This window comes from Notolabrus celidotus, chromosome 21, assembly GCF_009762535.1.
Source record: "Notolabrus celidotus isolate fNotCel1 chromosome 21, fNotCel1.pri, whole genome shotgun sequence".
In the NCBI taxonomy this organism is placed as follows: Eukaryota; Metazoa; Chordata; class Actinopteri; order Labriformes; family Labridae; genus Notolabrus; species Notolabrus celidotus.
The window spans coordinates 13717673-13745197 of NC_048292.1; the positions used below are offsets into that span (position 1 = coordinate 13717673).

The 27525-nt window shown below is 37.7% G+C and overlaps 1 protein-coding gene across 1 annotated transcript in view; it reads left to right on the forward strand.

The window, feature by feature from the left end:
* LOC117805000 (protein piccolo-like) overlaps nucleotides 1-23326 on the forward strand; it is a 72906-nt gene extending 49580 nt beyond the window's left edge. The window contains 10 exon segments of the mRNA XM_034673514.1: nucleotides 329-379; nucleotides 3293-3423; nucleotides 7273-7366; nucleotides 9791-9862; nucleotides 9952-10198; nucleotides 13341-13482; nucleotides 13620-13678; nucleotides 17961-18095; nucleotides 18791-18936; nucleotides 20375-23326. Coding sequence (XP_034529405.1) covers nucleotides 329-379; nucleotides 3293-3423; nucleotides 7273-7366; nucleotides 9791-9862; nucleotides 9952-10198; nucleotides 13341-13482; nucleotides 13620-13678; nucleotides 17961-18095; nucleotides 18791-18936; nucleotides 20375-20518 — 1221 coding nt within the window. The 3' untranslated portion in view covers nucleotides 20519-23326.
* The last annotated feature ends 4199 nt before the right edge of the window (nucleotides 23327-27525 follow it).

Genomic DNA, 27525 nt, shown 5'->3' on the forward strand with positions numbered 1-27525 from the left:
GAACATCAAATAAGTGGAACATTTGTCTGAAGTTTTTGTAAGCCAACCACATTAAGGAGCTTTCCTAAGCTTATCAATTGTATATTTAAGCAAAGAATAGTGAAAATGTAACCCAGGCAGAATGTTTCCATAAGCACTGCTTTGAATTTTCTGAGCTTCATATTCAAACGGATGCACTGATGCATAAGTTCAGAGAGTTTGTATTTTTTTAGCCTCATCTATATAAAGCAGAGCTCCAAACAGTACATACTGTGCAGCATGAACACCCACCAGTTAACCCACCTACAGATTTCACCAGCATGAACATGTTGCTTTTATTTCTTTACAGACTGCAGAGGGAACCAAGACCCCGTCCCATCCCATCTCTGGAGAGATACAGGTCTGAGAACAGGCTCACTCTTGGTTTTTTACTGTTTTGTATAGCTTTACAGGATTATTAGATCGGGTAAATGGAAGACAATACGAGGTGAATTCTGGTTTGTGTTCTGAGAATCACTCGTAAGGGATGTAACAGTACCTCATTTGAGGGTAGTAAATCAGTAAAGGGAGATTAGACAGAAACACATTTATTATTGAAACAGGAAGGTTTTGAACAAATTGTGGAAAATTGTGTCATGAAGCCAGCAATGCAACTCATGTCGTATTGTTTGTATTTTAGATGGCATTGTATTGTATCTTTTTGAATTGTATCGGTTCATATCGTATCTTTTTCTATCTTGATGGTTTTTTTTTTTGTATTTTATTGCATTGTATTGTAACATGTGATATCATACCCCATCGTATTACAATGTATTATATTGTATTATATCATTTGGACCCTTAATTGCATCGTATCGTATCATACTGTATCGAATCGTAACGTATCGTAACTTAACATACCGTATTGTATTGTATTGTATAATATTGTATCATTTCATATCGTATTGTATCTTATCATACCTTATCGTTTTTTATCATACCGTAACATATCGTATCATAGTGTATTGTATCGTATCGTAGCACAATGTATCGTATTTTATCATATCGTAACGTATTGTATTATATCGTATCATATCGTACTCTATCATATCGTACCATATTGTATTGTGTCGTAGCATAACGTATCGTATTTTATCATATCGTAACATATTGTTTCATATCGTATCATATTATATTCCTTCGTATTGTATCGTATTGTGTCATATTGTATCATATCGTGTCAAGTCGTATCGTACTTTATCATATCGTATCATATCATAACATATCGTAAAAATATTTTATCATATCGTATCATATCGTATCATATCGTAACATATCGTATCATATCGTATGTTCTATCGTATTGTGTCGTAGCATATCGTATCATATCGTAACATATCGTATCATATCGTATCATATCGTAACATATCGTAACATATCTTAGCATATCTTATCATATCGTATGTTCTATCGTATTGTGTCGTATCATATCGTATCATATCGTATCATATCGTATCATATCGTATCATATCGTATCATATCGTATCATATCGTATCATATCGTATCATATCGTATGTTCTATCGTATTGTGTCGTAGCATATCGTAACATATCATATCATATCGTAAAAATATCGTATCATATCGTAAAAATACTGTATCATATCGTATCATGTTGTATGTTCTATCGTATTGTGTCGTAGCATATCGTAGCATATCGTATCATATCGTAACATATCGTATCATATCGTAACATATCGTATCATATCGTATCATATCGTATCATATCGTAACATATTGTATCATATCGTATCATATCGCAACATATCGTATCATATCGTAGCATATCGTATCATATCGTATCATATCGTATCATATCGTATCATATCGTATCATATCGTAACATATTGTATCATATCGTATCATATCGTAACATATCGTATCATATCGTATCATATCGTAACATATCGTAACATATCGTAACATATCGTAGCATATCGTATCATATCGTATCATATCGTATCATATCGTATCGTAACATATCGTATCATATCGTAAAAATATTGTATCATATCGTATCATATCGTATCATATCGTATCATGTCGTATGTTCTATCGTATTGTGTCGTAGCATATCGTATCATATCGTATCATATCGTAACATGTCGTATCATATCGTAAAAATAACGATCATATCGTATCATATTGTATCATATTGTATCATATCGTATCATATCGTTTCATATCGTATCATAGAGTAACATATCGTATCATATCGTAACATATCGTATCATATCGTAAAAATATCGTATCATATCGTAACATATTGTATCATATCATAACATATCGTATCATATCGTATCATATCGTATCATATCGTAACATATCGTATCATGTCGTATCATATCGTATCATGTCGTATCATATCGTATCATATCATATCGTATCATATCGTATCATATCGTAACATATCGTATCATGTCGTAACATATCGTATCATGTCGTATCATATCGTAACATATCGTATCATATCGTAACATATCGTAACATATTGTATCATATCATAACATATCGTATCATATCGTAACATATCGTATCATGTCGTAACATATCGTATCATATCATATCATATCGTAACATATCGTATCATATCGTAACATATCGTATCATGTCGTATCATATCGTAACATATCGTATCATGTCGTATCATATCGTAACATATCGTATCATATCGTATCATATCATATCGTATCATATCGTATCATATCGTAACATATCGTATCATGTCGTAACATATCGTATCATGTCGTATCATATCGTAACATATCGTATCATATCGTAACATATCGTAACATATCGTATCATGTCGTAACATATCGTATCATATCGTAACATATCGTATCATGTCGTAACATATCGTATCATATCATATCATATCGTAACATATCGTATCATATCGTAACATATCGTATCATGTCGTATCATATCGTAACATATCGTATCATGTCGTATCATATCGTAACATATCGTATCATATCGTAACATATCGTAACATATAGTATCATATCGTATCATATTGTCTTGAATTGTATCGTATTATCATCATTTTGTCTACATTGTATCTCATCCTATCATATCTTTTTTTATCTTGACGTTTTTTCCGCATTGTATTTTTGAATCACAGCATATTGGATCCTATTCCACTGTATTGTTAGTTAAGCGTACTGTTACATCCCTACCACTAATCTTTGCAACAATGTACGTTTTCTTACATTGTTTCTCCCAAACTGACTTTGAAAACATCATAATTAAATGTTTCTTTATTTTCTTTACAGCTTCAAATCCATTACGACAAGCAGCTTGGCAACCTGATTGTTCACGTGCTGCAGGCCAGAAACCTTGCCCCGCGTGACAACAACGGTTACTCTGACCCATTTGTTAAGGTGTATCTCCTGCCTGGGAGAGGGTGAGTCAAGGGTGTGCAAACTGGGGGCACATCTTAAATAGCTCAGGAACAAAATGAGTACAAAATGTGATTATTCAGGGAGGGATGTGTCAGACTTATAGTTTTCGTGAGGGTTTGTTTTTGCCACTTTTAGAGACAAATTTAAAGGGATGTACCTGCTCAGTTTTCCCATTGACATCCAAACAAAAAGGCAGCCACTCCTGTGAGCTCAAACCTTACTTTCCTACATTTTAAAATTGATTTATAATTGATTTTGGCTTACTGTAACATCTCTCAATGTGCAACACATGGCCTTTCTTTAGAATTAACTCCACGGCACTTGCATCAGATGTTATAAAATGTATCTCCAGGCTCTGTAGACGCCCATTATTGCTCCTGAACAGTGTAAACATTATGTAAATGATATGAAGTTGCTCATGTAATTGTTGTGTTGCTATTGCCCCTGCTGATGGGTGTTTTACCGTATGTGTGAGTGCAGTCAAAATCAATAGCTCTCACATTTACTTGCAATACAATCTACATTCCCTCGTAAGTCTAGGGCTCCCTTCTCACTGTGATTGTGCTGTAATGTAATTGACTCTCCCACCTTCACCGCTGTATGAGCTCCCTCGTGAGAGCGAGGGGTTTTTCTTTCCTGGGATCGTTGAAGATAAAAGCAATAAAATGCGGCTGTGGGCTTTTCCAGCAGCCACTCTCACAGGCCTTCAGTTTAACACATGAATCAAACTGCTCTGTGGGTTTTTACTCAGCGTTAAGAGGGAATTTATTTAACAAAGCAGGCACACAGGAACATGTGAGCAAATACTCGTGTATATGCTACATGTGTGTAAACCGACATGCTAACAGCTACCAGAGCACCGACTGCGCTCTATGCAGAGGCTTTTCAGATGCATCACAGATCTAATGGCAACCGCAACGTGGAGCTCCTGCTGTGAATGTTGATGTAGATTCAAGTTTAATGCACAGCAGCAGAAAAAGATAGACATCAAGCAATGAGCGTTTACATGCAGATATGTAAACTTTTGGAGGCATGCTTCTCCTGGCTCCATCAAACTGTTCTTACTAGCATGACAAAAGATGGTTAAGAAACATTATTGGATGGGTTGTTGATGTAAAAGGCATTTTTAAAGTAATATCAGGAAATAGCAGGGGGAAAAAGACCAGGAATTGGATCAACCAAAATGCTTGCTTGATTTAGATCATGAGGGACCATACCAGCTCTTCTGTACCCATAACACCCTTCTCTAAATAGGCATTTTCACCTGTCTCTCAAGTGGAATATTACCAGCTTCAGTTTGAAGTGCAAACTTTTATATATTTCCCCAATTTTTGTCCATATTTGGGTTTTTGTTCTGCCAACCAGAGCTCTTCAACTTGTAGTTTAGCTCAACCAATGCACTTTCTCCACTGATAACACTGATGCTAACGAAAGTAGTGATGATTTGCTAGCTAACAACCAATGCCAACACAACCAAGGTCAGGTTTTGGGGATGAGGTCCTAGCATTTATAAACCCATCTAAGGAATTTATACCAGTTTAACTCAGTTGTTCAAAAATAATCTGAGCGGATTTAACCAGATCTTTAAATCAGGTTGTTCAAAAGAGAAAATGTTTTAGAAAATCAAAAAGATTTGGTTATTCAATCATGTTTTCTTACAGGGAAAAACATCCGTTTTTCATTGTTAAAACTTTTGAGTAGAATTAGAATGACTTTAATCCCAAAAAGCAGTGTAATCCTAATCCAGGAAGAGAGCTGGATTTACAGGAATTATAGTAGTAAGACTCTTAAATTGGCCAAACAAAACAATTTTTAGAAAAGATGTTAATACCTAACCCTTCTTTTACTGTTTTATTTTAAATCAGTTATCTCTTGAATTGCTGAATCACTTCTGTGATAGAGGAGAGGAAGTTATGGAAAGAGGGTTAAGGCCACTAAAAAATAAATAATTTAGATCGCAGGCGAGCAAATAAATACATTTTCAGGTGGGACTTTTTTTTTTAATTCTGAGATTAAAGTCAGAATTTTGAGCTTTTTCTCAGGATTCTGAATTTTGAGATTTAAGTCAAAATTCAGATTTTTTGAAAAAGTCAGACTTTTGAGAAAATAATAAGAATTCTTACTTTATCTCAGAATTTTTTCCAAAAAAATTGCACCTTAAAAAAAACGTATTTTTCCCCCAAAAAAATGTATATGTAAACTTTAAGGCTCCATGTTATACAGGAACAGAACAGCCTCAATCTCAAACTTGACATATTTAAGTGAAAAGAACTGGTAATCTGGATTTGGTAATCTTTAAAAGTCTGTATCTTGGTTAGGTTGATCCATCCAGTTTTTCTCTGAAAACCAGGAAAAAGGTAAACTGGATTACCTAATCCTGGATAGCATAATAACTGGATCTCCAAATCTCAATCCCTCTTATCCAGAATAAGGCCTTGGTCACTCCCATCTCCACTATGGTTGCCAAAGGATGCATTACATCACCTGAAAGCCCTCTCAGCACATATACATGCTATTCATGAGACACTACAACACGGCTCAATTCACCGCTGCAGCACACCACAGTCCTGACTCCGGCCCCTTTACTGACCACACAACAGATAAACCCCATACCAAACCTTTATCAACAGTGAACCCCCCCTCCCCACACACACACTCACAGTCCACAGACTCTCTCTTTGACCCCCCCACCCCCCCTCTGACTATTGTTTCTGTATGTTGTTCTTTATATTTAATGCATGCTGGACCCCCTCAGTCAGGTCATGGTTGTCCAGAATGCCAGGTATGTGACTTGCCCACGTCGGCACTTTGTTTTGGTTTAAATTTGGTTGGTGAAGGTGTCAAAACGTCCAGGCTGTTTTTAAATCGGTGGTTTCTTGTAAAGTCAAATCCACTAACCCCCTTAAACTGTGCATTCCCCCTGGTTCCCATACTCTCATGATGTTCCACTCACCCTAAGGCGTAATCTCGTCGCATTGCATTTTAGCAAGTCGAATCCCTAAATATTAACATCTTCCATCTCTTCCCATATAAACATGTAGTCCCCTGTGCTGACAGTTAACATTTCCCCAGCTAACTGTTGTGTTTCTTTGGTAGATGGTCTGTTTTTGTTCTAAACCATTGTAATTTGAAATCTTAACATTAAGCCCGGCATCCTTTGGTTCGTCCCTGTTTTGTGATTAAAATCCCTCAGTGATGTGCGATATCGTGCCCTGACATCTCAATGTACTCCTGATTTCCCACCACTTTCAGTACACACTCATTATCCGCTCTGCAGGCCAAACCCATTCCATCATACAGTATTGTCTTTACAAAAATAACTCTTAAATACTAACTTTCAGCCTACAGTCTTAAATCTAATGAGGCAAAAAACATCCATTTTGTCTATTCCATTGGGTCCACCATAACTTTAAAAATTTTTCCTCTTGAAACAAGTGAAATACCAAGCCAGTAAAGTCGGATCATGCTAATTGTGCCAAGTGAAAGGTGGCTTAATTACGATTTTTTACACTGAAATTTTCTCCTTCTGCATTAAATGATCATAATTTGATCAGAAACCTCTCTTTTATTACTGGCTTACTTTTTCATCTGTTTTTTGGACCTCAAAATTGAATTAGCCGTAATGACACAATGGCAACAAAAATGGACTTTTCTGCAGCACACCCTGACATCGCACCCTGCCACCCATGCACGAAGGCCAGTACATTGTTACTACCAAACAATGTGCGTCACGTACATCCTCTTCCCTCGTTGTGCCTTATACTCCACCATATTGTGTTCGCCACATTATGGTGTTCCACCAAGGCTTTTGTATTCCAGTAACCAAATATGTTGTAATGATTTCCCCACAGTGCTGAAAACAAGAGGAGGTCCAAACACGCCGGCAAGAGCCTCAACCCAGAGTGGAACCAGACTGTCATCTATAAAAACATCCTCCTGGAGCAGGTATGTAGTGTTACCCACAGTTTTTACAGGCCTAGCGAATGAAGCTTACCTGTTTGATGGTTAAAAGTAGGGGTAGGAATTGCAGGATAGTTCACAATACGATACATGAGTACATTAAGAGACGATCAACATAATATGCTATGATTCAATACAATACGAATATGTCACAGTACGTTGGGATACGATACCTTACATTAAAATACGATATGTTACATTAGACATGATTCAATGCAAACAATGTGTTACGTTAAGTTATGTTACTTTATGTAACTGTTGTTATGATATGTAATGTTAAGATACGTTATGTTAAGATATGTTATATCACAATACGTTATGTTACGATACTTAACGTTGCAATATTTTACGATAGGTTGCGATACTTTAAGATATGCTAAAATACGTTATGAAATTTTAAAAAATATTATGTTACGTTATGCTACGCTACATTACACATGATTCAATGCAAACAATGTGTTACGTTAAGTTACATTACTTTGTTACGTTACTTTACGTAACTTTTGTATGATACGTTATGTAAAGATACGTTATATAACAATAAGTTATGTTACGATACTTAATGATGCAATATTTTACGATATGTTGCGATACTTTAAGAAATGCTAAAATACATTACAAAACTTTACAAAACATTATGATATGTTACATTATGCTATGTTACATTACACATGATACAATGTGAAACAATGTGTTACGTTAAGTTACATTACTTTATGTTATGTTCCATTACTTTATGTTACGTTACTTGATGTAACTGTTGTTATATGTTATGTTAAGATACGTTATATCACAATACGTTATGTTACGATACTTAACGTTGCAATATTTTACGATATGTTACGTTATGCTACATTACATTACACATGACACATTGTGAAACAATGCGTTCCGTTAAGTTACATTACTTTATGTTACATTACATTAAACACGATTCAATTCAAACAATGCGTTACTCTAACTTACATTACTTTATTTTTACGTTACTTTATGTAACTGTTGTTAAGATACGTTATGTTAAGATACGTTATATCACAATACGTTATGTTACGATACTTAACGTTGCAATATTTTACAATATGTTGCAATACTTTAAGATATGCTAAAATACGTTACGAAACTTTACAAAACATTACGATATGTTACGTTATGCTACATTACATTACACATGACACAATGTGAAACAATGCTCTCCGTTAAGTTACATTACTTTATGCTACGTTACCTATATGTAACTGTTGTTATGATATGTATTGTTAAGATACATTACGTTACGTTAAGGTATGTTATTTCACAATACGTTATGTTACGATACTTAATGTTACAATACTTTAAGATATGTTGCGATACTTTAAGATATGCTAAAATATGTTTCAAAACGCTACAATACATTACAATATGTTACATTGTGTTACGTTACATTATATGTGATACAATGTGAAACAATGCGTTATGTTAAGTTCCGTTCCCTTACTTTTTGTTACGTTACAATACATCACGTGGATATGGTAAAATATGATATAATGCATTACGTCAGGTCACGTCATGTTACAGTACATTAATTACGATACAAAGTGAAACTAATGAAATAGGACACAAAACAACTTAATACAATCTGAAATAAAACTTTTAACAAATTAAATTATACATAACAGTAAGATGTGGGGCCATATGACAAAAAACAAAGCAATTAATTTATGCAATAAGAGTGATATTATACAGAACAATGCAATGTGATAAGATAGGATACAAACAAAGCAATATGATACCTTATAAAACCATATATGATAAGACACAATACAATATGGTTAGATGCATTATGATAAGATAGCTGATACATTCCCTCCTGTAAGGATAATACAGAGATTCTGCCGTTATCGATACATTTCAAGAAAGTCATATAATAATGCATCATGATATTTGAAAAACTGAAGACTACAAGATCCCCCTATGGTAAAGTGCAGGGTTAATAGAGTAGTGCCACTCTGTCAACATTCTGTCTCACCCCTAGTTTACAGTATGCACTGAAGCAGCATTTGAACCAGTGCCATAAAACTAAATGAATCAGTCTATTGAAGACAGGAAGTAGAAAACTAACAGTGTACTATGTTCAAATGGTGCAATATTTCATGAAAGAAAATATTGCCTTTCTGTGCTGGCAGCTGACAAGCTTCCGTCCATTGGTTTGAACGGAGCAGATGGGATATGCCATTGGGATTTAATTATATCATTTTAGATCCTAATTTAGATTCATTGGCCCTGAATCATTCATAACCAATTTCTGGACTTCTGTTGTCTTCTCTTTAAGCTGTCTGTTTCCATTTGTTTCTTTCTTGGCCATTTTATTGCACACTTCAATGAAATAGGTCACTGTGAGGATGCATTGATTCTTTACCTGTGTTATTTTAGCTGAGGAAGAAGACGCTGGAAGTGAGTGTGTGGGACTACGATAAGTGCTCGTCCAATGATTTCTTAGGAGAGGTAAACCTATCAGAAACATAATTTTCAAGATGTGAATACCTGTGTTTTTAAATTCACTTGCATGTTAACCTGCTGTGTTATTCCCTCAGGTCCTCATAGACCTGTCCAACACAGCCCAGCTGGACAACATCCCACGCTGGCTCCCTCTGAAGGAGCAGAGCGAAGGCGACCACCACCGGCGCTCCCACACGAGCCAAGGTCGACACACCTCCTCCAAACCTTCCTCCCAGCACTCCTCCCCGAAAACGACAGCTGCCTCACACGACAATCAGGACTCCCCGAAATCTTCTGTCATCAAGAGCCGCAGCCACGGGATCTTTCCTGATCCCGCCAAGGGTAGGACACGATAAAAAACCCTCACCTGCTTGATTTTCACCCCCCTAACAAACGTCTGCCGCTTCGGCCATTTCTGTTTTTCTTCTTTTCTTCCTGTCTCTGCTTCTCTCGTCTCTTTCTTCTGTCCACCTGTTTTTCTTTCTGCAGTCTTTTCTCTAACCCAGCACCGACCTTTTCCCATTTTTTGCGCACCAGTCACAGCTTAAGCTTCATGCTTTTTTGCTTTCCCATGGTCTGTTTTCTTGGTTGCCATGTTGTCACCCAGCTCAGAGGCCTAGCCTTAGCTTCCCTCTACCTGTCCCCTAACACACAGGGCAACATGGCCGTGGAAGGCTTTGAATGCTCCCCTAACTTAGAGTAATAACTATCAAATTAATAAATATAATACTTTTATAAGGCAGTTACCATGCCAGCTAAAAAAAAAAGCCTAAAAGGTAACAGCTTGTTAGAGCACGTAAGCTAGCTTAATTAGCTTTTTTTTCTTGTAATTTGGTGAATTTGGTTGTTTTAGACACACAGGTCCCCACTCTCGAGAAATCTCACAGTAGTCCCGGCACATCGAAGCCTTCCCCGTCCGAGGGCCAGAGCCAAAGCCACAGCCACGGACACAGCCAACACTCTCGCTCGCACGGCGCTTCACGCACCAGCAAAAGCGCAGCACGCCAACAGCACCATCAGCAGGACGGCGGCACTGGAAGTGGCCGCGGCACTGCAGTAGCGGCGGGCGAAGCCCCGCAGCAGGCGCAGCAGCCGCAGGCGCAGCAGCCGCAGCCGCCGCAACGCCTCCAGCCAAGTAAACCAAGACGCAAATAAAGCCCACGCAGCATGGCCTCCTCACTCTCATCTGTTCTACCTTCTGTTCAGTTATTTTTTCTTTATGTTCCTTCAGTTTCCTTTTCTATTCCTGGTTCCCCCTCGCCTGCTGTAACCTCTCAGTCCTCTCCCTTTATGTTCTCACAGTGCGTCAACCTCTCACCGCTTCTCTTCTGTATGTAGTCAATAATGTGAGATCCAGCATCCCACCTGTACTGCAGCACATTGTCTTTGACCCTCCCTCACTTTGACCCTTTTTTCAATAAACCCAAAGAAGCTAATGGTTGCTTTTTAAAAGCCAATTCCGACAAACAAAAACCCTTAATCAGCTAGAAAAAAATTACTCACAGGACATAAAAAATCAGTCAAATAAAATAAAACAAATAACAGACTTTGACTTTGGTTACATTGAGGTGATGCTGTTTTATGTGGTAGTTTAATTTAAGTACAATTGCAGATGAATGACGGGGTACGAAAAAAGGACACTGAAACAAAATAACAGATTTTATTCTGAAGGAAGAACTGTTCTCAAACACACTAACATTTCCAACTCTCTTACATCTTAAAAAAAGGTTACAAAAATATCAACTGTCTCAATAAAATGAACCATGAAGAGGAGACTTTTCTGCCTCCTACTGGCAGTTATTATGGATTGATTGATCCAAGCAGTAACAGAAGAAAGTTGCAATCCCATCCCCTCCCTTCAAAATCATTAACCTCTTTTGGTATTTTCTTTTCTTTCTTTTTTCTTTCTTTATTATAACAAAACAACTACCAGCTAAACTGAAGCTCCTTCACTGAGCTGGCTGTGCATGCAGTCCACTAACCCTCCCCTCCCCTTTTTTTTTTTTGAAAAACTACCAGACCCACAATGCACCTCAGTAGATGCTGCACCCCAATGTGCACTGCACACTGTGGCTGCATGTGATTGACAGTCAAGCTGGTTGCCATCGTGAAGATAAACCGCTCTCTGAATCTCCATCTTGCTCCTCCCCTCCCTCCCTTCATCTTTTAAAACTCCCCCCCTGACATGCGACCTGCGCCTGCGACAAAACAAACAAACACATCCCCCACCCCCTTCAGGCCAAAGAGGCCGCCTCTCTCTGAGGCACCAGAGACACAGCGTAGTGGGCGTGCTCACCATTCAGAGAGCGCAGTCCGATTGGCTGCCGGCCCTGCCATCATCGTCGCTCGTGTCGGCCAAAGGGAGCAGAGCAGACGGCAGACACCTGACCCTCAGGAAAGCCGTGTCGGAAGAGAGGCCGCAGAGCATCGGAGGTGAGAGAGTCCCCTCTCTGTCGTGTGACTGAAGCACAGATGGAGCGAGGAGAGAAAGAGAGAGAGTGAGAGAAAGAGAGGATGCGCTCCTACTAACGCACACCTGCAAGAAAAAGAAAGAGAGGAGTCTTACAAGCTTTAAAAAAACAAAAACAAAGCAGGAGAGAAAGTTGCACCCACATCACCAGAGATCCATGCAGCAAAGACACGTTTTTCTCAAGGGCCAACCAACACAGCTCACTAATACCAGGAAGTGACTGCCTCAAGGTTTCATGTGATGCACTTCTGCTGTGTCATGACGCCCGTGTGGCTTCATCAGACTGGTACTAGTGAGCTTCGGCAAAACCTTGGACGTGTTGAGAGGCCTGAAAAGAAAAACGTGTTGACATGGATCCTGTTTCTGCACCACATCAACGCATCTCAACATCATTCATACTCTATCACACTTCCTGATCAGCTGTTTGGGAATTAAATGTTGATATGTAATTTTTTTAATTAGGAAAAATCTGAAAAGAAAGCTGCATTAAACCACCTTTAAAAACATTTCTCTAAATTACTACACTAAAAACATCCTCTAAACTCGTCCTGATTAGAGACTACATAAATTAACAATGTGTGACTAAACTGATGACTAAACTGAAATATGTTTAAACTTAACAGGTCATCTAGGTAACTAACTGTGTCTCCGTGCCTCTTGTTAAGTTTGCATCAACATATATATGTGATATATCTCTGGATTTGTCTGTCTCGTGTTAAAAGCTTTACATGTGTGTGTTATATATGTTGTGTCTTTGTCTGAGAGAAAGTCTATCACGTGCTCCTTGCTACTGTTTCTGTGCCGTTCATTGTAAACCAGTCTTGTGTGCTTTCAATAGTCTCTCCTTTTTATCTGTGACATGACTTATTCTAAGTTGATTATGATGGATTATAGTTGCCGCAGATATGAATGATGGCTTCTTGGCTCTAGTTGTTGTTGTTTTTGGACCGGGCAGTGGTGCAATTTCTCTTCCTGTCTCTTTGTCATGATGGGTGTGGTCGTGTCTCTGCGCAGCGCGGTCCAGCTATAGATCCGGAGACGCCCCGGTCACTGCCGCCTCTCTGGACAGCGGCCTGAGCGGCAGCGCCTACAGCCTGTTGGATGAAGAAGGAGAGATGAACGAGGTGGACAGTGCTATCTTCCAAGTGCCACGATTGTGAGTCAGCGTATTAAGTACCTTACCTCAATTTGATCTAAGTTAACGCACCCCTTCAAAAACCATAAAATACACATGAAATATATAAAGCTGTAGTTTAGTTCTGTGCTAAAGGGTTTTGTTTTCTGTTTTTGCAGTGGAAAGATCCCAAACGGCACAGACGTGAAATCATCAATGGGCCACGGTGACATGGAAGGTTAGAGAGACATTTGGAGTTGTTTCTTAAATCATCATTTTGTTTCTTTACAATTATTAGTAATACATTTTAAAAGTTCATAAGTCTTCTTTTTTACATTATGAGAGACTAAAAAAGTTAGCTTTTGTCAAAACTTTAAGGTTTAACTCTTCAAACAGCTCTTTCCAATTGTGTTGCTTACTACCAGTATTAAGTAGTTTGTCAACATGAATGCACCAGTATGTTAATACTAGGTATTAATACTAGGTATTAACCAAGCGGCAACCTCTGGTCTCAAAATATGAAGCCCATGCGGAAGTGTTATAAACTGCAGTTCATCGAGAAGCCGCTTGAGGCTGGCTGCAGAAACACCAGAAACCACATAGACACCAATTCAAAAAAGACGATCTTTGCAGCAGAAATAAACATGTTTACAGCCTGGTTCAAAAATCGTCTTGGCTCTAAGTAGCTAATTTCTCTATCGGCACACACTGTACGGGGGTGAATTTTTTTCTAACGCGACGGTTCAGAAGATATTAAGATTATGAGTTTTTGCCCAAATAAGGACATGACTGACTTGACCCCCGGATGGGAACATAGCTGTTGGCTAGAAGGCTGAAACTCCGCCTCTTTACGTCACACTCTGCCTGGTTGGGTTCCGCATTTCCAATATGGCTCCCGCCATCGATTGGCTTCAAAACAGCGTTCAGGAACAGATGGGTGACATCATACTACGTTGATTATTTATACAGTCTATGGTATTAACATACTAGAGTTAGCAATTCAGTTCGATTTTTTTTTTGTATCTATTTATTTTCTATATTTTTTTGCATTGGGAATTTCTTATTAATTCTAGCTTGTTTTTATCCTTTTAAGCTAGTTTCTTAATGTAGCTATTCAAATGTTTCAATGAGTCAATCACATGGTATGTAGAAAGACCTACACAGCAGCCATTTTCTGGTGACATAACAGGGTGGGATGTTTGAGCAGTGTCTGATGAAGAATGACTAAATGTAATATAATCCTCAAATGAGCTGATAAACTTTCTAGGATTCCTCAGTGGGATTAAAAACACAATGTATTGTTGGTTAGATGCAGTGCAGATAAGAGGACTGGATGTACTGTAAACGGTATTTTTGGCTAACTAGCTAGTGCAAAGTAAAAATTAATAAAATCAGTTAAAGTACTCAGCTGATAAAATAATCCACTTTATGTACAATGTTACTTTGTTGGTGTTAATATGACAAAGAATCTAGTGATGCTTGAAGAAAGGGCTACACAGCTGACATTACCATGTTAGCGTAATTACATCCTGTGAATTTTACCATGAGCTGATGTAAATAATATTCAAAATTAGTTTTAATAATAAGTAGAGTTTAAGTACCCCTTTTAATTTCCATACGTGATTCTGAACCATGAATGTTAGCTAGAAAGCAAATCAATACTTGCAGCTGATGTTCTTTCAGGCTTGAAATATGGCCCCGTGTCCCAGCAGACTTTCACTGTCCATGATCTCGATTGTTGCTTCTGAATCAGGAAAAGCTGAAATACTAACACTCTGACTTAGCAGAGTGAAATGATAAAATGTTAACTTCCCACCTTTAGCATGATGCTGCAGGAAAATAGTCCCTGTGTGAATATGTTCTATTGAGATTTTTTTTTCATGGTTATATTTATCAGTCTTCCCCTTCTTGTTTTCCTCATTTCTTCCTCCTGCTTGTGAAGTTATGAGTCATAAGTGACGATGACTAATGCAAGGTGCAAAAATTAGCATATAATGCTAAAAGGAACTGCAGTTTGGAATCACTTTCAAAGTGTGAGACTGAAGCTCAGTACACACACAGATGAACATTTTAACACATTTATTCTTACCCGTGTGTTATCTAACTCTCTTTATCATCTGCTCACTTTTAACTCAGTCTTCTTTGTTTCAACGTGCCTCTCTCTTTGAGTCATAGTCAGACACTCACATGAACCACCAAGGTGTCGTTGACCCAGCTTTCCAATACTGTCATTTACACTCAGTCGCTGAGGAAACCAGAAGCCAGGCAGAGCTCCTCAAATTCTCAATTTCCCCTTGTGATTGCGTGCAGGCCCCATTTAAAAAATAAATTACCATGGGGTTAAAAGGATCCTCAGAGGGGAGGAATGGTGTTACCTTTCTACCTTTAGCGTCCAGCAGAGGGCAGTGATATGCCAGAGATCCCTTATTACAAACCTGAAGTGACAGACAGAGATACTTGAATAAAATTAATAGAAGTCCAGTACTTCGGTGTTTTATTTGACTCTGATTTTAATTTTAAACCACATGTTCTTTTTATCACTTAAACAGCTTTTTATAGAACATTATTTAAAGAACATTTCTAGAGTGAGGCCGTTTCTCTCTCTGAGCAACACAGAGAGACTAACGCACGCTTTTATAACCAGCAGGCTAGACTACTGTAATGCTCTCCTTTCTGATCTTCCAAAGAGCACAATAAACAAACTACAATTAATACAAAATGCAGCAGCAAGAGTTTTAACGAAGACCAGAAGGAGAGCACACATTATGCCTGTTTTAAAATCTTTACATTGGCAGCCTGTTTCTATTCGTATTGATTTTAAAATGATTTTACTCGTTTATAAGGCACTGCATGGCCTCGCACCAGACTACATCTTGGAGATACTTTGTATAAACCAGGAAGGTCTCTCAGATCCCCTGGCTCCTTTCTTTTAGCTGTTCCTAAGAGGAGAACAAAAACATTTGGTGACGCTGCTTTCAGCCACTACACTCCTAAACTATGGAACAGCCTGCCGGAGGATCTGAGAGGAGCTGATAGAGATATTGAGACTTTTAAACGTAAACTAAAAGCGTATTTATTCAGTCTGGCTTTTATGTAGGATTTAACAATTTTATTACTTATTTTTTACTGTTACATTGATTTAAATGTTGCTTTATTATTTTACTAATTTTAAATTTTTATGTTTTTATTTATTTATTTATTCATTCATTTATTTACTTTATTTATCAACTCAGTTTTATTGATATTTTTAGCCTTGACTTTATTTTCAACTCTTATCCTTACCCTTTTTAAATGTATTTATTTTAACTATTCATATTCTTTGATATCAATGTTATCAATTTGATGCTTTAACTTATTTGAATTACACATATTTTATTGTTGTTGGTGTGCATCAGTCTCTATTTTAACATCCTTTTTTGTTTTCTAATATGTCTTGCCACAATTTTATTTCTGCTACTTTCTTGTTTTCAATCGCTACAAAGCACTTTGGGTTGCATTTGACTTGTATGAAAGGTGCTATGTAAATAAAGCTTGATTGATTGATTGATATTCCACCATTTAGCCTAAACATGGAACCCTCACAGGCTTAGACTGCATCAGATAGGCAGGGTGAGTATGTGAAGGCTTGAGATGAAGGACTGGGACACCTTATTAAGACATCACAATGTCTGAAAACTAAATGCACCTTCAACTAATAAAGAAAAGTGCCTACCTCCAGTATATTTATGTGTTTCTGACATTGTATAGTACATATTGTCACTCACAGATAAACTTGCTTTTGCTCCCCATACTTGTGTGATCAAGTCCCAATGAAAAGTCTGCAGATGCTAACCATAGACTGTATAAAATATGGACGTAGTATCCGTGACATCACCCATCTGTTTCTGAAGCGCTGTTTTGAGGCCAATCATCGGCGGCAGCTGTATTGCTGCTGTGGAGCCAGTGTGACGTAAAGAGGCGGGCTTTGAGCCTCCTAGCCAACAGCTACAGTGTTCCTGCCTGTCAGCTGTGCCTCTTATTGGAAAACTCGTAATCTCAATATCTTCGAAATTGCTGCGTTGGAAAAATAAATCACCCCCCTTACAGTGTGAGCCGATAGAGAAATGAGCTATCCAGACTACACTTGTCTTTTGTACCAGGCTGTAAACATGTTTATTTCTGCTGTAAAAATCGCCTTTTTTGGAATTGGAGTGTATGTGGTTTCTGGAGCCAGCCTCAAGCGGATCCTTGATGAACTGCAGTTTTTATCACTTCCGCATTGGACTCATATTTTTAGACCGGAGGTTGCCGCTTGATGCTAACCCATATAAAGTGTTCAGTTTTGAGTTGTTAGGTCCACATTAGGGCTCCCTCAGTGACAGAGCAGGCACACACTAACTCATAATGTACCTCAGTCCATGAGCTCATGAGTGTGAACATTAGGATTAATCCAGAGAAGCCTTTGTAGTTTTGTCGCTGTGAAACAACCCAAGCCCTGTATTCAATTAAATGTGCTTAAATTACTTAATGTGGCTTTTCAGGTAAGTCCCAGGTAATGGGGGAGATAAAGATCGCTCTGAAGAAGGAGATGAAGACAGAGGGCGAGCAGCTGGTCCTTGAGATTCTTCAGTGTCGCAACATCACCTACAAGTTCAAGTCTCCGGACCACCTGCCAGGTATTTATGACGGGTGTCGGGATTGTTTTTTTTTTTATCAGCCAATAGTCCCTCGGAGAGCAGCTTTATTACACTTGGTCTCCAAGTATGTTTTGTAATACAGACCTGTGTTAAAAATGAGTGCAAAGAGAGGAGAGAGAAGAAGAAATTAACATATATATTAAATGTATACAGCTAAAAGTAAGCAGATTACTTGTTCACTCTTCAGTCGTGTCACATATACACAGCAGAATTTCCTTCCCTTGGTGGAACACACATTGCCGCCCACCTCGCCTCACCTCTCGTAATATTTACACCCTCATACTCAAGCTGCCTGCCTCTTGTGGGATTTGCATTTCCTCTCCAGATGGGCTCTGCACACAAAGCTTTCTCTCCAAGGACAGTGTACAGCTGCTCTATAATGTAGCTGTGAATCATAGCTTTAGCTATTGGTTTTGTGCATCCGTGTCTGTTTCTCAACCTGTTTTTGGTGTCTGCGTGTATCTTTAGATCTTTCTCACATGTCCAGAGGCCTTGGTTTTCTAAAAAGTCCTTGGAGTTAAAGCTCAGTGATCGTGCCCTCTAGTGGCTGAGTAGAGAAAATAACCCAAAAATCCACCCATCTTCTTCAGCCTCACTCACAGACAAGAACAGCTGAAATGACATATTTATAGCAGCGTGATGTCAGCTTTACATAAATATGTGTGTTCTTACAGATCTCTATGTGAAGCTCTACGTGGTGAACATTGCCACTCAGAAGAGGATCATCAAGAAGAAGACCAGAGTGTGTCGCCATGACCGAGAGCCGTCTTTTAACGAAACCTTCCGCTTCTGTATGAACCCCACAGGACACGCTATCCAGGTTAATGACATATTTTAAGAACAAAGATATGACCATAGAAAGGCCTATTATTAAGCTGCGTTGAATAGTTGCTTCTGATTGGTCAATTCTCCATAGTAGTGGTCTGTTATTGTATGATAGCTCACTGTTGCTCTGAAGAATGTCAACAGGCAGGTGGAATGTAGCAGATTCCTTTCTAGGGATGAATTAGATAAGGTGTATGCCAGGGGTGTTCAAACTTCTTTCAAAGAGGGCCACATATGATGTTGTCAGAATACCTCAGGGCCAGTGGCCCCTACTGAGACATAGGAATCATACAAGTTATATATGAAATATCTAATAGTAATAATTATTTTTAAAAATTCTCAATGAAACAGTAACTAGGAAATCCTCAGTTCTCCACAAGCCACTTATATATTAGCAAACTTTATCTTCTTCTGGAGGAAAATGTTTTTCATTAGGGTCCGGCAATGTGGGAAAAATATTGTATCATTATTTTCCTATGGCAGAATCACGATCTGGATTTCATCACACTTCTTTTTCATGTTGTTTTTAAGACTTTTCAGACCAGCAGACAACATTTTAAGAACTAAATAATTATTTTCCTGAGTTCTGAACCATTTTAATGCACCAAATTTTGCCTTTTCTGCACAATTTCATAATTTTGATCTTGTCTTGTGTCCATCTTTGTGTCTTCTGAACTTTTAGTGTTCATCAAGAACATTTGAAGAGTTCATTTGCAAAAACAGATAACTCCGTTTTTATACATTTTCAAAAAACATATTTCTTTTTGATATAGATTCCTAATAAAGTTACATTTTCAAGATATCTCTTATTAGTGAAGTCATTTTGACTTAGTCAAAGCCACCCAACCATAGTTGATGTATCGTACCAAAAGCTAGTATTAAAAAAATATGTTTTTTGAAACATTTTTTTTATTTTTCAAAAGTGAGTTAACTGTTTTTGCAAATGAACTCTTCATTTTCACATCATGATAAAAACATTAATTTGAAAACCTGTCAGTTTTAAGAGTTCTTGTGTTTCTTCTTTAATGCTGTCTTGCAGAATTCCCAGAGCTTTGGCTTTACACAAGTAGTCCATATGAAACTTTTTGAGACGTTTCTGGATTGACTTAAGTTTTGTTTGTGCGCTTGAAAGAAACTGCACATGAACAGATGATTCAGAAGATGATTAATTTATTTGCTATAAATAACACAATTTAAGATGGAAGCTTGGGGCCTTAAATAAATGGACCTTCGGCCTCGATTGGCCCCTGGGCCGTACTTTGGACATGCCTATCGATGCAATCAGGTTGTCTCTGGCATTGCTTTGCCGTATTTAATAAATGCTGTTATGAGGTTTTGACCAATCAGAATCAAGTATTTAACACAGCAATCTCTATCACAGCATTTTTGATTTTCTTTAAAATCGTATTTCCTTCTGTTCTTTTTCTCGTCAGCTGTTCCTCGTGTCCAACGGTGGCAAGTTCATGAAGAAGACCCTGATCGGGGAGGCCTACGTGTGGCTGGACAAAGTCGACTTACGCAAGCGAGTGGTGAGCTGGCACAAGCTGCTTGCCAGCACTGCCCAGATCCACTCGTAGGATAAGAGACTTAATCAAAAACAAGAGAGGTTTCTGAAATCTGGGGGACGCTTTGGTTCAACATCTGTAACACCGATCCACTCTAACGGGCAAAAATATCCCTTTCTTCAATCTTTATTTCAGGGCTTGGATAGAGTGAGATTCTGGAGGGTGCTTTTATTTTGAAAGGGCAGGTCTGATAATGATTTCTGTCATGCAGAAAAGTTCCGGGAGAAGTAGGTCTGTGTTTACAGGAAACGAACACAAGTTTACAGGACGTACAGTGTACAGAGGCGCGGCCAGAGCTGAGGGGGGAAACACAGGTGCTGATTTCAGAGATGAAGCGCGGAATCAACCAGGTATTACACACTTTGTTCACACACAAACACACAAACACAAACACGGTTATCCACACAAAAGAAAACATTTAAACCCTACAGGGAAAGGACACACTTTGTAGATTCTTATTTATTTAGATGTTTATCCATGACAGATCTGAATCATCAGTTTAACAACCTCAGAGTTTTATCAGTTCGCAAAGCATTTTGGGAGAGAAATTTTGAAGACCTCTTATTTATTTTTATATTTAGAAAAAGAAAAGAACTCTATCATTTGAATCCTCCTTTATTATTTACATACATGAAATCAAACCTGAAGCAAACATAGTATATTTTATTAAAAAAAAAAAACACTACCTACCATTCACCTTCAAGGGAGAGACATCATTCACTCTGGACTCCACTTTTCTTTACATAACTTTAACCATAGTTCTATGAAATGATAAAGATTATATTACTATATGAATATAAAATCAGACACTATTTATGGTGCGCATGACTTTATCTATTTGGAATGCAGTGCCACATGTTCTGCACAGAAAAAAAAAGAATCACCTCTAAGGTTCACTTTGTGTATAGTGAAGTGTCATAGCTGGATATTAATGATTATATAGAGATTAATATATAGATATCTTTATCACTGACAATCGAGTCTTGATGATTGTGACATAGAGTTTTTATTTACCCACAATGCCCCTTTAGAATGTGACATGTTTACCATAAGAGATGTTTATTTCTTTAAGAGATTAGAGCACGTCATTTTGTACGTACGTCCTGTTTTTGTCCCAACAACGCAAGCTTTTGTGGTATTTTGCACCTTTTTTCTGCTTAGAATGTAAACCTGCCATTAAAATGAGAGATTCAGAGAGATAAAATAGAGGGGGGGGGGCGATATCTGGAGATAGCAGAGCAAGCAAAAATGACAAATACACTGGAAATTATCTAAATTTAAAGATGCAAGAGTGCTACTAAGCTAGCTGCTTTTCTTTCCTTCATATCTGTGTTGTCATAATTGTACCACCTTTTATTCAAGTTTGTTTCCTTTTAAAACCTGTTATGTCTTAAGTGAGGACATCCTGTGAGCTTGTATGGGGGTCAAAGGGCAGGAAGGCTGTTTAACTCAACTCATGAGTGAAACTACACTTAACATCTGAGGGACTTCTATGCAACATCTACCGAACAACATTGGTAACTGCATTATCGCTCGCCAGATATCAGACACTTCGGCACAGAAGAAATTTATATATCTGTTTCTTTGCACTGCTTTTTTTTTTTTTTTTTCGAGTCCCTCGTAAGACCTTATTTTGTACTGCTTTATTAATCTTAATTTATTGCCTGTGAGACTATTTCATATGTTGTATTATATTTGTTTACAGTACATATCAGTTGTACATAAAAAGAAAAAGCTAAAAGTTTTGTTTTTATACACAAAGTAGTGCTTGTTTACAACGTTTAGAGGGCCTGAAACTCAGAGAACCAACTTCTTCGCCCTTGCACGAACATACACGAAAATAAAAAATCAACACATCCCCGATGTCACGTAGTTTCGAATATATTAAAAAAATACACTTTCCTGTTCCATCCTTTTATGCACCCCATGTTTCTGTGATGAAAAGACCAAAATAGACAACATTGTACTCAATGGATGTTACCTGAAATGATCGTAGTTTAAACTCAGTGTGTGACTTTAAGTTGCTTCAGTTTTATTCCCATGTGCTCGTGCGTGAAGCATCCTCATACGAAGTCCATGCATGTCATTAGCTCCGATGCATATCTCTTCTTTTAAGTGTCGTCTGTCTAGAAATGTCGACTTTAAATTACACACACTATAACACACACACACACAGACACACACACACACACACTAAAAACACACACAGATGCCATCTCTCTATTTCCAACCTTGTAAATACATAGCTTTTTTATACTGGGGAGTGGGAGCAATAGGTCTTCTAGCAGACATAAAAAGAAGGTGTCATAGAAGTAACAGGACGTTTTTTTTTTCCTCTCGATCAATGTACAGTGGATAGACTGAGGAACAAGCTTACGTCTGTCTCTAGGGACCCACATTTACCTGACCCTTTACACCAAACACTAAAGGTTTACCAGAGTCTAACTACACTGAACGTCTATCTTAACAACTCGAGCAGTTACAGGAGAATTTAAATGTGCTCACACTGGATGTTGCATGTTTCGTTGGTGGTTCATACTATTTTTGTGTCCAGATATTATTAAAGAAAAAATACGAGTGAGGTAGAGAAAGATATAGAACAAAATGTTATAGAGGGAAAATAAAATTATTAAAGATGTATGCTGACTGTACAAAGATTATGCTTGTAAAACCTGTCTGGTTTTTCACTTGTAAGTAAACAGAAAAAATCTACTGTCATGGTTTCGTGATTGTATACAGGAGGTATTGATAAATTATGCAAATTGTGCTGTAAAAATGGCTGTTGCCCCATGTCTAAATATTAAATATAAGTACAAATGAGGTGTTGTGTGTTGAATTTTCTTAAAAATTCATACTTCATTAGAGCACTTGTTTGTTTCAAAAGAAGATGCGTCATTTTTGGGTTACCTTCATGATTTTTATTTAGCCGGGCCCAGTTGTTTTAAAATCAATAACACCAATCAGAATAAGGAAGCCCCCTCTGTTTCTTTGCAGTATCAACTTATCCATCTTACTCTTGTAACATCAATCAAAGCAACATTACATTAAAAACACATGATACAAAAATTTACCAAATCTGTAGGGCTGTGTCCAGACTTTTTTGGGACCAGGGTGGCCCAGCCCAACATACACAGGGGTGGTAGCGGTATAAATGAGCACACACCATTAAAACCATTGAACCTCTCTGTCTTAGTATCATACAATAGGTATATTCCTGTGATTAATATTTCAACTTTGAAGAGAAACAGAACAGAGTTGCAACACACAAATCTTCTCAGCTTCATTGTTAGGGGGCTCAAAAAGAAAGTGTTTATCCAAAGTCATAAATGAAGGCATTTAAAAAAGGGAATGTGACACACTGAAAGGGAAAGAAACATACTACCCCCCTGGTACAATAAAGTCTGAATAGGAATAGTTGGTTTAAGATAAGCCTGTGTCAAATATTTCGGGGTTGCCAATCAGATTTCAAAGGGGGCCCTGTGCCATCCCTCTGGACACACCCCTTCTGATGTAATGCAGTTCATAAGTTTTCTCAATTAGACTGTATTGCATTATAAGCAGACAGATATTTATGAATTCAAAAATAAAGTCATGTGACATTTATTTTTCATTTTTTTTAAATGCTTTATTTATAGTTTTTCATTTTACAAACAAGAACATTTATTCCCTACATCCACCCATATTACCCACCCACCCTAAACCTAGAGACAAGAGTGACAAGAATGAAAAAATAAATAAATAAACAACACAAAAATAAAAGAATAAGAATAATAAAAGTAAATGCAAACAATAATAGCTAGTAGAAAAGACTGTAGACTAACAAGCAAATACTTACATAATAAACATTGTAAATAAAAAAATAAAAGTGAAAACATAAAATAACAAATTCTCCTTTACATTCATAGAAATGACAATGAAACATGAAGAATGACATGGCAAAAATAAAAAGAGTTTCCTGATGGACCTGATGGACCTTTTTTCAATGAAAGGTGACCAAATGGCATTCTATTTTTCAGGGCAGTTGGCTCGATTGAATCTTAGTTTTTCTAGTTGCAGCATGGAGAGCGTTTCCCCAATCCAGGTGTTGAATGAGGGAGGTTTATCAGATTTCCACTGTAGAAGAATGAGTATTAGGGCTATTAATGAGGTAAAAGCTATAGCCTTTGCTTGTACCTTTGGGATAGGGATCTCTGGGGGAGGGACCCCAAAGATAGAAATGTTTGGGGAAGGTGTTATTGTCACACCACACATATATGAAAGGACCTCAAAAAATGTTTTTCCAGAAACTCTTCAAAGAACGACAATGCCAAAACCTATGCCCCGTAGTGGCTGGACTTTAATGACATCTTAAACATGCTGGACTGACATTAGGGTATATTTTTGCAAGTCTGTCATTTGAATAATGAAGGCGATGTAGTACTTTAAATTGAATCAGGCATTGTCTAATACAAACAGAAGAGGTATAAATGTATCCTAGGCAAAGACTTTTTTTTTTTAGCTGTTTATAATAACTTTATACATACTGTTACATGCCATGGTGTTTTTCTCCCTATTTCCTCTGTACTTTCTACAGATGCAGCTCTGAGTCTAACTGCACAGCAGGTGATTGGGCACACCTGTACCTGGTTAGCAATCAAGAGCACAGTCTATAACAAGAAAGAGGAACCAGCCAGTGCATCTCCCTGAGAATGATGCTTCGTCTTCAGTGGAAGGAGTGTGCTTTCTTCGTTTCCTCAGGTTTCATTTTAATGTTATGTCCCCAAAGTTAGTTAGTTATTGGATGAAGGGGAGTAGCAATATAATTAAATGTCAAAACCCACATGCAGCCAAAGGCCCACCGGCACTGACTGGATCCTCTCTCCTGCTTAATCACCCTGCTCCTGATTGCCAATCAGGTCCACGTGTGCCCAATCACCTGCTGCTGCAGGGAGGCTAAAATCAAACCTTCAAAATATATGCAATATATTAATGAGCACAGAAGACCTGCAGTTATTCAACATTGCCCCAGTTTTGGACCTCTGTCAAAGTCATTTCTACAGTCCTCAGGTTCAGGTAGACTCACGGAAAAGCACTTTGCCATAAGAGTTGGACTTGTTGGACATTTATTCTAACTGCATCATTATTATCCATAGAATATATTCATGGGAATAAAATCCTGTATTCCTTCTTTCTTCCTACATTATCATAATGTAAGGCTAACCATGGAGGAAAGCAAATAGTTTTTAATCTGACCAATTAAAAAACTAATTATAATCTTCATATCATCTAATCCTCTTTTTCCTTTAATTATAACTCTCTTTTAAAGATTTAATCTAGTTCAACAAATCTGATTGGTTACATTTTTAACAACTCGTCCCCAGGTACTCCCATAAAGTGCCAGCAAAGAGCTGAAGTAACAGCCTATAACCACAAGATAGAGCCAAGTGCTTTAATTTGAGCCACGCTTGTATTCTGTTTGCGCTTCCACAGCAGTGTTACACCCACAGGCATTGTAATCAGGGAAGGTACCAGGGCCCCATTGGAGAAAGGGAGTCCTTGCTGGGCCTCCAATATAAACATCGGGCTTTTTTTGCCCTATTTATACATATCACTCGCCAATGAAGTATGAAACCTCTTTGAAATGCCTGTCATGTTTGTTTTGGTCGTTCCCTGTTCTTTCTTCCTGTTTCTCTAGTCTCCCTCCTCTTTCTGCCTGAAGCCTTCCTGAGTACAATTAGTGCTAAGTGAGTGGCAAGGAGGAGGTATGGCTCACACAAACTGGACTTTACACTGGAGATGAGTTGAGTGATCAGTTTTGTTTCCTCTTAATGCTTTGTCATCCTATCCTGCAGCTCCCACCCCCCAAAATCAGTTTCTTGAATAGATTAGTTTCTGTTTTAGGTAATTCACAGGGAGGTTATAAGTCCTCAGGTCTTATATGTTTAACATTGCCGAATCCACTTTGAGCCTAATTTTCCCTTTTTGTTATGGAAGCCACAACACCATCTTGTGCCCATGTTGATGTGTGAAATTGTAGGTATTTTACAGAAATATGTTGATAAAGAAATGTCAAGCTTTCTCATGTTAACATTGATCCCAAATTTTCAGAGTGTAACTTTAAGCTTCAGCGAGTTAGTGTAGTTATTTAACATGTGACTTTTAAGGTGTGGTTCTTGCAATTGCTTGCTTGGGCTGTCCTGGAGCTCATAGTCTTCATTGTCACAATTTTTATTTGATTTACTCTAATAAGCAATATTTAAGTTAATAAGGATCCTATTAACCAACCAACCAACCTTGCCATTGAACAGGGCGACATAAATTTGGCATTACTTGAGGTTAAATGAGGAAACTACTTCCACAATTATCCAATTAAGTGTTATTAGTTTGTCAGTATCATAATTTTTATTTCCACATTGTGCAAGTTTAAAAACACTGACGATGTTGAACCAGGCATGAATTATTAACAGTTCTGCGTAACTTTGAAAAGCATGTGGACTTTATTATCAGTGCTCACTTTGATATAAGTAAGTGAAAGGCCCTCTCATGGTCAATTTGTATTTTCTACACACATTCACAGTCTTTGCACAGCCAGGTTATTCTGGGAGAATATGTAATCCTGTCTGCAGGGGGAGTCAGAGAGCCAAAATCCAAATTGTAGAGTTGCCCAATGATCTTTTGCCTTTTCAAGACTTCTTTCTATCTTTGAGTGAACATATTCACCCTCTGTCAAAAACATTAGAACCAAGTCCAAAAAAAGAGAGAGATTGGTTTGCTCAATGTAATTTATTAGTTGAAGGAATTTTACTTTCAGAAACAAATAAGAAAAGAAGTGTGTTTGTGTGTTTACGTAAAGCCTATGGATCGAGTATGTGTCCTTCAAGGCTGTGATCCTGCAGCTGCAACCACACCTGCTCCTGCTGAGTCACAATGATTCTGTAAGACACCAGCTTAACGCCTAACACCACCGAGATTGGTTGAATGTCATCTAAACTGAAATGAATTATATCTAAACTAATTAATTTAATCCTCTTTTGATGAGT